The sequence below is a fragment of the Sylvia atricapilla genome, chromosome 2 (genome assembly GCF_009819655.1).
Source record: "Sylvia atricapilla isolate bSylAtr1 chromosome 2, bSylAtr1.pri, whole genome shotgun sequence".
Lineage (NCBI taxonomy): Eukaryota > Metazoa > Chordata > Aves > Passeriformes > Sylviidae > Sylvia > Sylvia atricapilla.
Genome location: NC_089141.1, coordinates 84,650,709 through 84,663,147, shown reverse-complemented (window position 1 = coordinate 84,663,147; position 12,439 = coordinate 84,650,709). Strand labels below are relative to the sequence as shown.

At 40.4% G+C, this 12,439-nt stretch overlaps 1 protein-coding gene across 1 annotated transcript in view; it reads left to right on the top strand.

Moving 5' to 3' along the window:
* AFF3 (ALF transcription elongation factor 3) overlaps window positions 1–12,439 on the top strand; it is a 314,337-nt gene that overhangs the window by 295,307 nt on the left and 6,591 nt on the right. Inside the window, exons 16-19 of the mRNA XM_066313661.1 lie at window positions 2,753–2,816; window positions 5,437–5,573; window positions 7,650–7,721; window positions 10,174–10,267. Of these exons, the coding sequence (XP_066169758.1) occupies window positions 2,753–2,816; window positions 5,437–5,573; window positions 7,650–7,721; window positions 10,174–10,267 (367 nt within the window). The remainder of the gene's footprint in view (window positions 1–2,752; window positions 2,817–5,436; window positions 5,574–7,649; window positions 7,722–10,173; window positions 10,268–12,439) is intronic.

Sequence of the window (12,439 nt, the reverse complement as noted above, 5' to 3'; positions counted from 1 at the left end):
AATTAACGTATAAATAAGTCGACCATAATTACATTGTGTTATCTCACTTTGTTTTTACAGCCTCTTGCCATGCTTCAGACAAGAAAATTAGACATAAAGTGCTGGGTGATATATAGGAGGGAATGTCAGAGAGGATGTATTTTAATGACATGAATTTGACAAGCTCATGTAAAAGTTCATCGCTTTCATCATTTCAGAGAGATGAGACTCAGTTTGTTGGTTCGTTCTACTTGGCTTTGCTTTTTGGGTCTTTATAGTAAGCCGTCTTTCCTAGGTCATTGCACAAGACAAAAAGAGACAGAGAGAACTTAATATTTTTTTAAGAATTCTTTCAGTGTTTCTGAAAACATAGCTATTTTTTCTGCATCAAGCTAACACTGTTTCAATGTGTAATATTTTATAATTTACCAAGACCCACTTGTTCAGATGGTTGTTCTTATTAAGAACATGTTCTGGGGCATAGGAAATATTTGCAGTAGGTTATGAGATACTGGGACACAAAGCTGTCTAGTCCCCTTTCTCACCTAACAGGTAGAGTAAGCTGGGTGAAATTTCACTCTGTGGGAGAATAATATTTTAAAGAAAGTTGGACCAAAGGAACTGCTTTTCATATGAGTAAGTTTTTTAGGACAGAAATCATTCAAAATTAGCCAGACTTTGAATTTAATTTCTATTTAGTTATATTTAGCCTTTCTTCTCTTCAAAATAAGGTTGAATAACTTTCTCTGATGCAATTAAATGTCTTTAAAACTGTGTGCACATAAGTAGAAAGAAACAGACTAAGTAAATACACTGTTCAAATAGCCTTATGCTCTTAGGGAAGTTATAAGGCTGCCCTCTTCTGTCAAGAGGTTCCCACTTGTTCCCACTTACATCAGTTTTGGATCTGAGCATGTTCTTACTGCTTGGGCATGAATGTTTTACTCATCCATCCTGCTTCACTCTTTAGATCTGCATCTTCTCTGACTGGTGCAAAACATTTTGCCAAATACATGTGCTCAGAAATCTCAATTTCAAGAAAAAAAAAGTTAGAAATAGTATTTTTTTGGGGGGGGAGGGGGTGCTGGAATAGTCTCAAGGTCTTTTCTGCTTCTCACTCCACACCTCCAGCAGTGAGGCTGGGATTGCACAAGGAGTTGGGAGGGAGCACAGCTGGAACAGCTGACCCCTGCTGACCACACCACGTGGTGTCATGCTCAGCATAAAAAGCTCAGAGAAGAAGGAGGAAGGGGTGAATATTTGGAATGACAGCATCTGTCTGCCCAAGTCACTGGTAATCACTTTGATTTCCATGAGATTGCTGAACACCTGCCTGCCCATGGGAAGCAGTGAATGAATTCCTTGTTCTGCTCTGCTTTATCTGTTAGTCTGTCTTTATCAAAATGTGCAAGTTTTCTTCCTTTCTTACTCTTATGCGCTTTTACTCTCCTGATTCTCTCCCCCATCCCACGAGAGCGGAGTGAGTGAGTAAATGAGTGAGTGAAGCTGTGCTGCCTGTTTCAGTTAATACAACAGATTGCTGAGTGGCAATAATAGCATACAGTTTACAACACCAAGCTCTTAAAAATACTTGAGATACTCAGGAATATCTCATTTTCTTGAGATGAGGACAAAGGAATGACACTCTAACCAGTACTAAGAAAATTATTTTGCAAGTCAAAACTTCCCTCTCTGAGAGAGACAAAGATGTAGTAACCACAGCATAAGATGAGAAGAACCAGAACATATTTTAGCTGAGTAGAGAAAGAAGGTCACCTCCCACATATATGATACAGGAAGAATCTGCAGGGTCAGGAAATGTGAAGTCTTTTATGAGAGGCAATGACTGAAGATGCAAGGTTATGGTCTGAAATGACATGGCAAATGGCTGTTCTCCACAGTGACTTATAAAGGTGCCATAGGGAGAACTTGTGGGAGGAGATGAAGAACTTAGCTTCGGCCATGAGGAGCTCACTGACGCGGTGACAAGGAGACATCAGTTTGTTTCCAGTTTGAATGAGGGTGGATAAATAAATCAATCTGGTTACAAACACACTTGAGAATTTCAGGACAGTAACAGAAGTTGAATTTGAGCCCTGCAGTCAGTAGGTCAGGTAGGTTAAGGAAGGGATGGAATCTCCCAGATCTGTTTGAGGAGAAATCAAAGGAGAAATTGGCACGAGGAATGCCAGTGGAATTGCAGCAGGTGGCCCAGCACTGAGTCAGAGATGAACTCCAGGAAGCAAAAGTAAACAGCACTCAGCATGCTTACAGATAAGAGGGACGAGGACAAGATGTAGCTGTGGAGGCAAGCAGGTTCAGTGTGTGTTTTCAAAGTGGAGAGATTAAACACACACTTGTTTTGAGAGGAGGGGGAAGCCAAGGCAAATAACAATATACACAGAGGAATAGAAAAAGAGGTAAGCAAGCACCAGGGAGAGGAAAAGACGGAATATCTTGTTCTGCTTAACGCGTGTATCCATTTTGCTGATCAAAACTGCACTAATTTGGGAAGCAGTTTATATAATCCATAAAAATGCATTTTATTAGCCTTTCTTTACTTGAATCACTGACTTCTAAAGAATGAGAACAGCCATAAATGCTATTGTCTCCACAGGCAGCAATTTGAAAATAGAAGATACATGGTTACACGATAAGTGTATTTTCTTCATAAAAAATGTTTGCAAATCAGGTTTAAAATAAGGGAAAAATAACCTTAAAATATTCTGCACTTCAGAAAATAATAAAATGTCTTCTTATTTTCCCCTGGTAGACCACGCAATGCAGATTACTTTATGCAGGAAGCTAAACGGAAGAAGCATAAAGCAGATGCAATGGTGAGAACACTTTCTTTCCAGTTACATTGCTCCAAATAATTTTTGTAATGCAGTTTCTTCATCAGTGCAGTATTGCTGGGGTAATTATAAAATCTATTATAAGGATGGCTAGGCTTGTTAAATTAAGAAATGTTTATATAATCAAATGTTCATAGCCCAATAAACTATGACTTAACAAATAATGACTTACCGAGATAAAGGCCTGGATAAATAAAACTTTCCATTTATTCCTTTGCTTTAATTAGTAACTATAGTAATTGAGGCTGCATAAAGAATCCACATACCTATCTTCTCAGTTTAACTAGCTGGCTAGGTCCTATAATTGCATCTCCAAATTTGGTCTGGTAGCTGAGGTATTTGTATTTTTTTTAAAGAGCTTTGTCTTTTCAGTGCCAAAAGAATCCTCGTTTCATGGCAGATGTTTCCCAACATAATCAGAAGCACACAAGGAAGCTTTGTAATCCTAGAGGAACACCTAGCACACAAAGTACTATTGCAACAAACAGATTCTTGACCCTGGCTTTGACCTGTCTAAAAATGTAGGCAGTATGAAAAAGAGGAATCTGAGGTTATATGGAACACTCAAGAGATGCTTGTCTTTCCAAACAAATGGGCGCAACTAAGTATGCAGTGTTTCAGCAGAGCTCTGCTTAGCTGTCCCTCAGTTCTCTCCAAAGCTGTGTTTGTCCAGTGCCACAGATAAGCCAGCACAACACGAGGTCTTGGGATGGCAGTCTATGGAGTGGGACCCTGCATTAGCCTGGCTGCTTTGCAGGTGGGGGTAGTTGCATTCCTGCCTTGCTCTGTCAGACAGACGCTTTGCTGTCATACCATCAGGAAAGAAGAAAGGTAGCTCAGAGCCTTTATTTCTTCACCTCTTTTTTCTCAGCTGTGCAGAATGTGGAAAGGCCAAGGAAGCAGAAGCATGCTTAATTCAGAACACTAACACCAAGTTTTATGCTGTACCTGAGTTTATTAGCAGCACAAATTTCTATGGTTTATTCAATTCCAGATTACTCTAAAGTGAGTCCTAAAGTCAGAAAATACTGGGGAGAAGTACAAATGGTGCAGTTAAATGTGCTGCTTTAAACAGAATGGAAAGGATCACTTAATATGCAAAGGAAATTCTTAGCCTGGAGAGAAGTGTTTTTATGGTAGACTCCCAGAAAGAGGAGTTGAGAGCATTGTTCTCTGATACAGGTTTGCTGCATCAAAGTCACCTAGGTATGGTTTAAATAGTTTCCTATCAGTGTCAGGTGGTTAAAATATCCTCCGCATTCAGCTTCCCTACACAGTGGACCAGCACCTTACTTACACCTTGTGAACAGCCCTTTGCAGGTGCTTCCTCTCCCTCCCTGGTTGTGTAGGCATCCTGGGGAAAATGCCATATTGCCAAAGTGCCTCCAGGCACTTTGAATCACCTTGCTGGGCTCAACACCTCCTACTTTGGCACTGCACTACCTGACACAGGCACTTAGAGTGAGCAGCTTGAAAATTACACTAAGTCTCTCTGCTCCTCAGTCCCCCATCTGTGAAATTGGGATAATAGCACTTCTACCCGCACTGGAGCATCGGGGGGAGAAATATAATAAAAAGTTTGTGAAGTTCTCTGGTATGATCGCAGTGGGAGTCATATAAGAACCTAAAATAGATTGAAGCTAGTGTGCCATTCCAAAGTTACTATTTAAAATCTTTATCCCTTGGAAAAGAATAAGGTCCATTAACCTTTCACTGTGTGCATCAGATTTCAACCAAATGCATCCAGTCCATTAATGGGCTTTATGTACCGCAGGAGTTCCGACTGAAGGAGAGAGAAGTCAGGACAGAGAGGTATTAGTATGATTCATCTCTCCACATCAAAAATGAAATTCTGAGGGCAGATAAGTGGCATGTAAGTGTACACATATGAACATTAGCTGCATATTTGCATATACAGTGTTACTGAGGACATGCATGTATATGCATGTAAGTGCACAAATACACACACAAAGTCAAAGAAGTACCGAAAATAGGAGAAGAAACAGGGCAAGGAAGGAGGATGGCAGAAGATGCTGAGAGAGCAGAGCAGTCCTTAAAAGAGGAGGAGGATATAGTAAGCAAACTGCTGACAAGAGGAGACCAGTGCTGAAAATGGTAGGGATAAAGAAGACAGGAGAACAGAGTGGATAAGAGTTAGTAGTCAAAGTAATTATCTTCTCTTAGTTCTTGATATCCATTACCATTCTTTGTTGAGTGATAAAAAACTACACTTGCAAGGATGTGTGATACTCTTTTTAATGAAAGATGAAAGCTGGAACAAAAGACAGCATGAGTTTGTGGAATTTCCAGCACTAGAAGAGCTTTCACAAACACTGTTGGGAATGTCCTAGGCAGAGCTGACCCTTTCTTTGGACACAAGAATGTGGAACAAATAATACCTCAGAGCTCTATCTTCTGTATCTTATGATTTTCACTGATGCACAGGGTTTGATGGGTATTAGCTTTCTCACAAGAAAAATTGTGAACCTGAAGATATATCAACTTGTGTGAAGTTTACAACATTTGTTGAGAAAATCCCATCAAATGTAACAACATCTTGATGATTACACTACATCTCTATGTCCTTATTTTTTCTCTCTAGGTGGAGAAGTTTGGAAAGGCACTGAATTATGCAGAAGCAGCACTATCGTTTATTGAGTGTGGAAATGCAATGGAACAAGGCCCAATGGAATCTAAATCCCCTTACACCATGTATTCAGAAACAGTTGAACTCATCAGGTAGGAAAGGAAGGAGATGACCGCAGGGGTTACTCTGTGCAAACATCTCATCTGCATTATCACCTATTTTCATACATGCAGTAAAAGGGTAGAAGTGGACTCCTTATAAGGGCCTGGTAAGCCATATGTAATGTTTATGTATTATCTGTGATTTCTTTAAAAATTTAATCAAGAAACTGTAAAGAATGAAAAAAAAATGAAAGAAAGAAACAAAAACACAAACAAAAAAGCCCAAAGATTTTCCTATTACTTGAGTTGCAAATCACTTCAAGAGTTTCCTGATTTAAGTCCAGAGCTACTCAGTGGAGGAAACCAGTAATCCATAATAATGAAACATTCTCATGGAGTGGTAACTTGAAAAATATTGCAACATGTTTAAGATTGCTGTTTAAACATTACCTGAAAGAAGATGTGAACAGTGACAGAAAAATGGACACTCGAAGTGCATTTGATGTGTGTACTCCTAATGTAGCCAGAGGAGTCAGGAGCACAGCTCACCTCAGAGCTACCCCAACTTCATGGCTCTCCAAACAGGGCAGTCTAGAATTCAGTGCCATCCACAGTCCCTCTGAAAAAAGTATGTCACTGAAGTCCTTTTCTCCATTATAATTGATACTTAAAATTATTGTTATTGGCAGGGTCATTGGTAGAGAAAACAAAGGTCAAAATCATTGCAGCAGCTGAGGGACTCTGCAAGAGAGTGACCCCAGACACAGTAGGGGAGAAATCTGCGCTGACACTGACCATGGCATCATTCCTCAGGACAGTAAACCATGCAGTTCTTGTCAGGATTAAGCTCATAGGAAGTAACATATTTTCTTTTTTAATCATATTCATTAATGAATCAGAACTTCTAAAACAAAAGCATTTTTTTGGACTTTGTGTTGGTGTGAAGATTTTCTCACATGCTAATAATTCCACTGGCATTTTATTCCACTTAGAGCTGTCTTCTCATGCATTTCAGTGGAGTGAGGCCAGCTTTCTAAGTGGAAGGTTATTGAAAAAAATCAAATACCTTTTTTCTGTAAGAGAATAATACATTCCATCTCTGCAATTTTTTTTCCACCTCTGTAATTCCTCCCTTTTTTTTTTTTTTTTTTTTTTTTTTCCCCTTCTTCCAAATGGCAGAAAGCTCTTTCTTCATCTTCCCTGTCTTTTCTCATGGCAGTAGATATATGGTCCTAACTCTGGAAATGAATTTTGCTTGCAGATCCATTGCTTTCAATAATGTGTATAGCTGTGGCCGTGTTGTAATGTGAATTGCTGTTGATCTCACTGCAACTCAAAAAAATAAGTGGTTTGCTAGGTATGCCTGTAGAAGCAAAACGTTCATTCTGAATCTTTGCACAGATACCAGAATTAGAATTTGAAAGCGAAGGTAAGAAAAAATCACAAGCAGCTAATTATGGGGAACAGGTATTTTTCTGGAAGTGAGCCCAGAAGCACTGTGTGTTGTTCTAACCTAGTCTGTTGTTCAGGTATTCAGCTGGAAGCTGAGATTTCCAGAAACCAATTTGTGATTGCATAGCACATACACTCTTGAAACACCAGTGCTACCTCCGTGGATCTTTAATATTTATAGAGTTTGAATGTAATGTCATGTGAGCAAAAATAGCTCTGAGCCACATGTTCCCGCTCTGCCGTGCTGTGCTCGGAGGAGCAAATCTGGGTAGACACACTGAGAACTGGCAGGGTGAGGTCAGCACCAGCTTCCAGGCAGGCTGGCTGCCTTCAAACACTCTAAACCCCTTTCTGCATGAACTCTGTGTAACTGGGTCTCTGCAGCAGCAGAGGTTATTTTGGTAGGACAGTGTCACCTCACCAGCTAGGCTCCTCTCTGGACTGATGGATGATCAAGAGAGTTGATGGCTGTTTAAAGAGTGCAGGGATACACTGCTAGTGGCAAAACAGCTCTTAAAAACAGCTCTGTTTTTCTCAGGAAAAACACATGTGTCTGGTAACTTGAACAGATATGTGTAAAGGGGCAGATCAAATGACACTGGCAGCATAGCTCTCTGATCAGTAATATAAAGCTGTCTCAGTTAACTCACATTGGCTTTTTTCTTCTTGCTTAAGGTATGCAGTGAGACTAAAAACCCACTCAGGCCCCAACGCCACGCCAGAAGACAAACAGCTGGTAGCATTATGGTTAGTAGATCAAGCTTTCCTCAAAAAGCTTCTTTTCTGCAATGAACCAGTTCTTAAAAATCAGATGTTGGATGCAGTCAGATAGAATTACGTTCTCTGTTGAAATTAAGAGAATACTTTCTTCTCTGGGAAGGTCCAGCCGTTGTTTCACTGTACCAAGTCTGCATTCTGTCTCTGTAAATAAGCAATTCATACTTATTTATTGACTGTGACAGGTTGGCTATGGTACGTCAGTGTAATTAATTTTTAAATGCCTGATGGTTTGTTGTTTTTGTGAGTGATGTACTTTTGTACCAACAGCTCGGTAAGTTCTTTCGTGGCTGACATTTTAGGCTCAATAATCATAAATTATATTCCTATTATATGAAGGGCAACATGCTGATGGGGATAATTAAGCCTCTTGGATTATCTATTAAATTGAGATTTCTAAATATATATGTAAGCACCTTAGATTCTATAGGATGATTTCTGATTGCTAGTAAAATACCAGAATGTTATTTAAATCAATTTTTAATTTAATATCTTTGTAGTTAATACATAAAACACCTATTACATGGTTACTGAGTCTCAGTAAGTGGACATTTACAATCAGCAAGTGTGTTTTTAACATCTATTAACCATCTGTTAAAAATCCAAATTAAATGCATCTTTAGCCTCCATAAAGAAGGAGTCCTAATTAATCATTTGTATAAAAAGGAAAAAAATATTCGGAGATGCACTTTTTTTTTTTTTTTTTTTTTTTTTCTTTTTTTTTTTTTTTAAATACCCTTTCTCTGTTCACTGGTTTTCTGTGCCATCGGGAGGCCCACGGAATTCATTAGTGGCGATTGCTTTAAAAATGCTTAGGTGGGAAAATGACTAAAGAATGGTTAAAAAAAGGACATATAAAGCCATATTACAAGGGCTTGCTGAGAGCTGCCAGAGCGCTTCGGTGCGTGCGGAAGCACATCCAAATTCAGGGAGCCGCTGCATCTGTTCCAGCAGGAGAAAGGTCAGCGCGAGGGAAAGCAGACGGAGCCTTCTCGGGGCGATGAATGGCAATCTTAACTCACCGTCTGCCAGCCAGCAGATGAGCTGACACCATTTGCATATGTGCTGTACCTGTGAAGGTGACAGAGGGAGAGTGATGGTGGTGGCTGCGCGGCCGCCGCATCCCGCGGCTGCTGGCGGCGCCCGCCGGGCAGGCTGCCAGCCCGCCCGCTCCCCGCCCGCTTCTGGGGAGACACTGTCCTCCAGCGGCCGCGGCCGGGATTTCACCGCCGCGCTCCGGGCAGCGGCCAGGCTGGCTCAGCAGCCCTGCCCGGCGTTCACGATTCGCTAATTCGAGCCGTTCGCTGAGCTGTGGGCAGCTTTTGGGTGCGGGGAGATGGGGAGCACTCTGCACTTCCAAACTCAAGGCACTTTCTGGTGCTCCGGATTGGCTCCAAGACTAAATACTGCATTTAAAAACGAGGCCTCTGCTGCCAAAGGAGAAGCAAAACACACAGGGTTTTTGTTTCGAAAGCAGCATTACTGTGGGGCACTTTCACACTTACCCCAGTTTTCACACGTTTTCAGTCCAAAAAGCCTTGCTGGGAAGAGGTGGTGGTGATTCTCAGTTCGGAAAATAAACTGGTACACCTAAACCCACTAGCAAAGAAAAGTGTATGTGTCCTGAATACTGAATGTTGTACATAACTACAGTCAATAGCCATTACTCTCATTTAATTATGTAGTTTTAAAGGTGTGTGGCATTCTGCAGACTAACGAGGAGCGCAGGGGCATACAGTGCCAGTACAGACATTGTTTTTCAGCCCACTGCCGGTCTCCTCTGGGGACCAAATCAGGCAAGTGGCCTCCAGACTCCAACACAATCTCTGTTCTGGTTTCCTACAGAGAAGCTTGGCCACCGAAATCTGTGCCAGATCCAAGGTTTCCCTTTATCCCATACATCTCCAGCTGCTGGAAGGCACCACTGGGTATATACAAAGTACATCTACTCTAACTCAAGAGTTCACCATACAGACTCCAGGCTATGGCAATAAACTCCCAAGATAAGATATCTCAAAAAGTTGTCTATGCCTTTGCAAGGGAAAAAAAAAAAAAAAAAAAAAAAGAGAGAGAGAAAAAAAGTGTATGTTGAGTTGCAGGATGTCTCTTTTCATGGGAGACGCATTTGGTCAAGTGTGCAGACTTCAAGGCAGAATGAAGGCCTGGGAGCCCAGACCCTTCTGAGTATAGTTTGTTTAGTACCTCGCTGGTAGCATTTGTCAGCATGACCTGCCCTGGCTGTGGTACCTAGCTCCGGTCATGAATCCAGAGCAAAGTGTGAAGTACTGCCAAAAAATGGTGATAAAAACTGTAAGCAAGGTGCTGTCAGCTTCCATTCTGTATTAGTTTGAGGAATTAAGGTATTCTGTGGGATTTCTGTTCAGGAGTCACCCTTTACTTTCTGCTCTCCCTTATATTCCAGTTACCGCTGCCTGGCCCTTCTGTACTGGAGGATGTTCCGACTCAAGAGAGACCACGCGGTCAAGTATTCAAAAGCGCTTATTGAGTATTTCAAGGTGCATTATTTATGACATGTTTTTAGCTCAATGTGTCTTTACAGGAGATACAGCATCTTACTAGAGCAGTAGCTGTGCTGGGATTAGTTTTTCCCCTGTGAAGTCAGTGGTGTTTTACCATAGACTCCCATGGCAACATCTGAGCTCTAGTTAGTTCAGTTATCTCCACAAGGGTTCCTCTTTGAAAAATACAAACTGTGACCCTTCACAAAGGGTGATAAATTTGTTGTACTAACAATCAGGTATTTTCAGATTATTCTTGGTCGGTTGTCTAATGCTATCCAGCTGTGTTGTGATAGGTTTTGCAGATTTTGCCCTTTGGGATTACACTTCCCACGAGTTGAAGACTTTGATCTAGATCAGTCCTCAGATGCAGGCCTTCCACTCAGCAGCATCAGTAGGTAGGACAGTGCAGTGGGACACCTTACCCAGGGAACTGTCAAACAGCCCCACACTGAGTTCAGCAGGAGTTGTACAGAAGCATCAGAGGGCAGACAGACCACCTGCCATATACTTGACATGGCACTGTTGGTTTCTCCTTCCTGCTTTGCTTCACCTGTTACTGCTTCCATTTTTCACTTCACAAGACCAGGCACTGTTTATTTTGAAAAAGACTGGCAGTCTCTCGAAGTATTTTAATATATTTTCTTTGACAGGCAGCCCTTCTCTGGAAAGTATCTCAAGCACAAAATCTTTCAGGTGAAGCTCACCTTGCAGTAAATCCATCCAGCATGTGATGTACAAACACAAAAATTATCCTTTATCTTCCTAATTAAAAAGCAAACATAAAAGGAACAAACATACAAATGTTTTAGGACAAACTGCTTTGCAAGACCTGAACAGCCATTTATCTTTGAACACAGGGCTCATCTGTCGGGGTTTTTTTGCAGACAGAATAACCTTGAAATGAAAAACATCCATCCTTTGACATTTTGGTAATAAAAAATTCAAATACAAGCAGGAATGCTTATGACCAAACTCTGAACACATGACAACAGGGAAGGGAAATGACAGATCTGTTGTTGTCAAATGGAAATTGAAGTCAATGTAATTGCTTGAAAAATTTAGCAATATATAATTCAACATGTTATGTTTCTCTAACAATTACTTGATTTCAGAGGAAAGAAGTATGCGCCTATTGAAGTACTTTATTTTTCTTGACCAGTTCAGAGATTAGCTGTATGAAGAACAGCTCTCAACCACATAAAATGTCTCCTGCTAGCAGACAGAGACTGTTTCACAGCAAACATAAAATGGACTTAGACTCTACTGTAGCCAAGAAGAGTTTGGTTTTTTGCAGAGCTCCTGCTGACACAGTGATAGCATAGCTTCACATTAGAAAGTATTCTCACCTTTAAAAGTAAAAATTGAAAAAAACGTCCGTTCTCTATAATTTTCAGTGGAAAACAGGCCAATTCTCCACTTCTTTCATATTTGGTATCTAAAAGCTTTTAAAACCAAGTGACATGAAATGATGACTGCATTAAGAACTTCCTTGTATACTATCAATCAGAGAAAGATTTTAAATCTTGTCACACATTTGCAGGGAAAATTAGACACACTTTTCTTTTAGAAAAGAAAAAAATACTATTGAAATCTCCTGTAAGTGTTTTATTTCTGTTGTTTAAAAAAAATGCAGCAGAGAATTAAAGAGAAGACACAGATATTTTGGGGCCAGGCACATATGAGAGCATAAAGAAACCAGGAGAATGGGTTGCAGTAGGGAAAGTGGGATAAGAGATGGTCCCTTACAACATTATACTCCTTAGAATTCTTACCCCCACCTTTCTGGTGCAGAACTGAGAGGAAGCTGGAGCAATATACCCTAAACATGAGAAAAAAGGTGTTTGGGAAGTTGTACAGTAAGGCAGAGGTTGGTTACATTTACAGTGGAAGTATCCTTGACTCCAATGTTCAAATTTTCCTGCTTCCAACTCTGTAAGTAAACAACAGGTAGTCAGTTTCCATTACACTAGAAAGATGAAGACAAGTAGTTCTGAGAGAGATCAGAAAAGAAAGGGAAAAAAAAAAAAGAATCTATTCTGCAGCAGGATCAAATGCTGAGAATTCCCATGTTGGTTCTATTTAAGATGCTAAATGAGAATTTTTCCTTTTTTATCTTTTCACACCTTAGCTTTTCCTGTATTAAAAAAAAAAAAAAAAAAAAAAAAA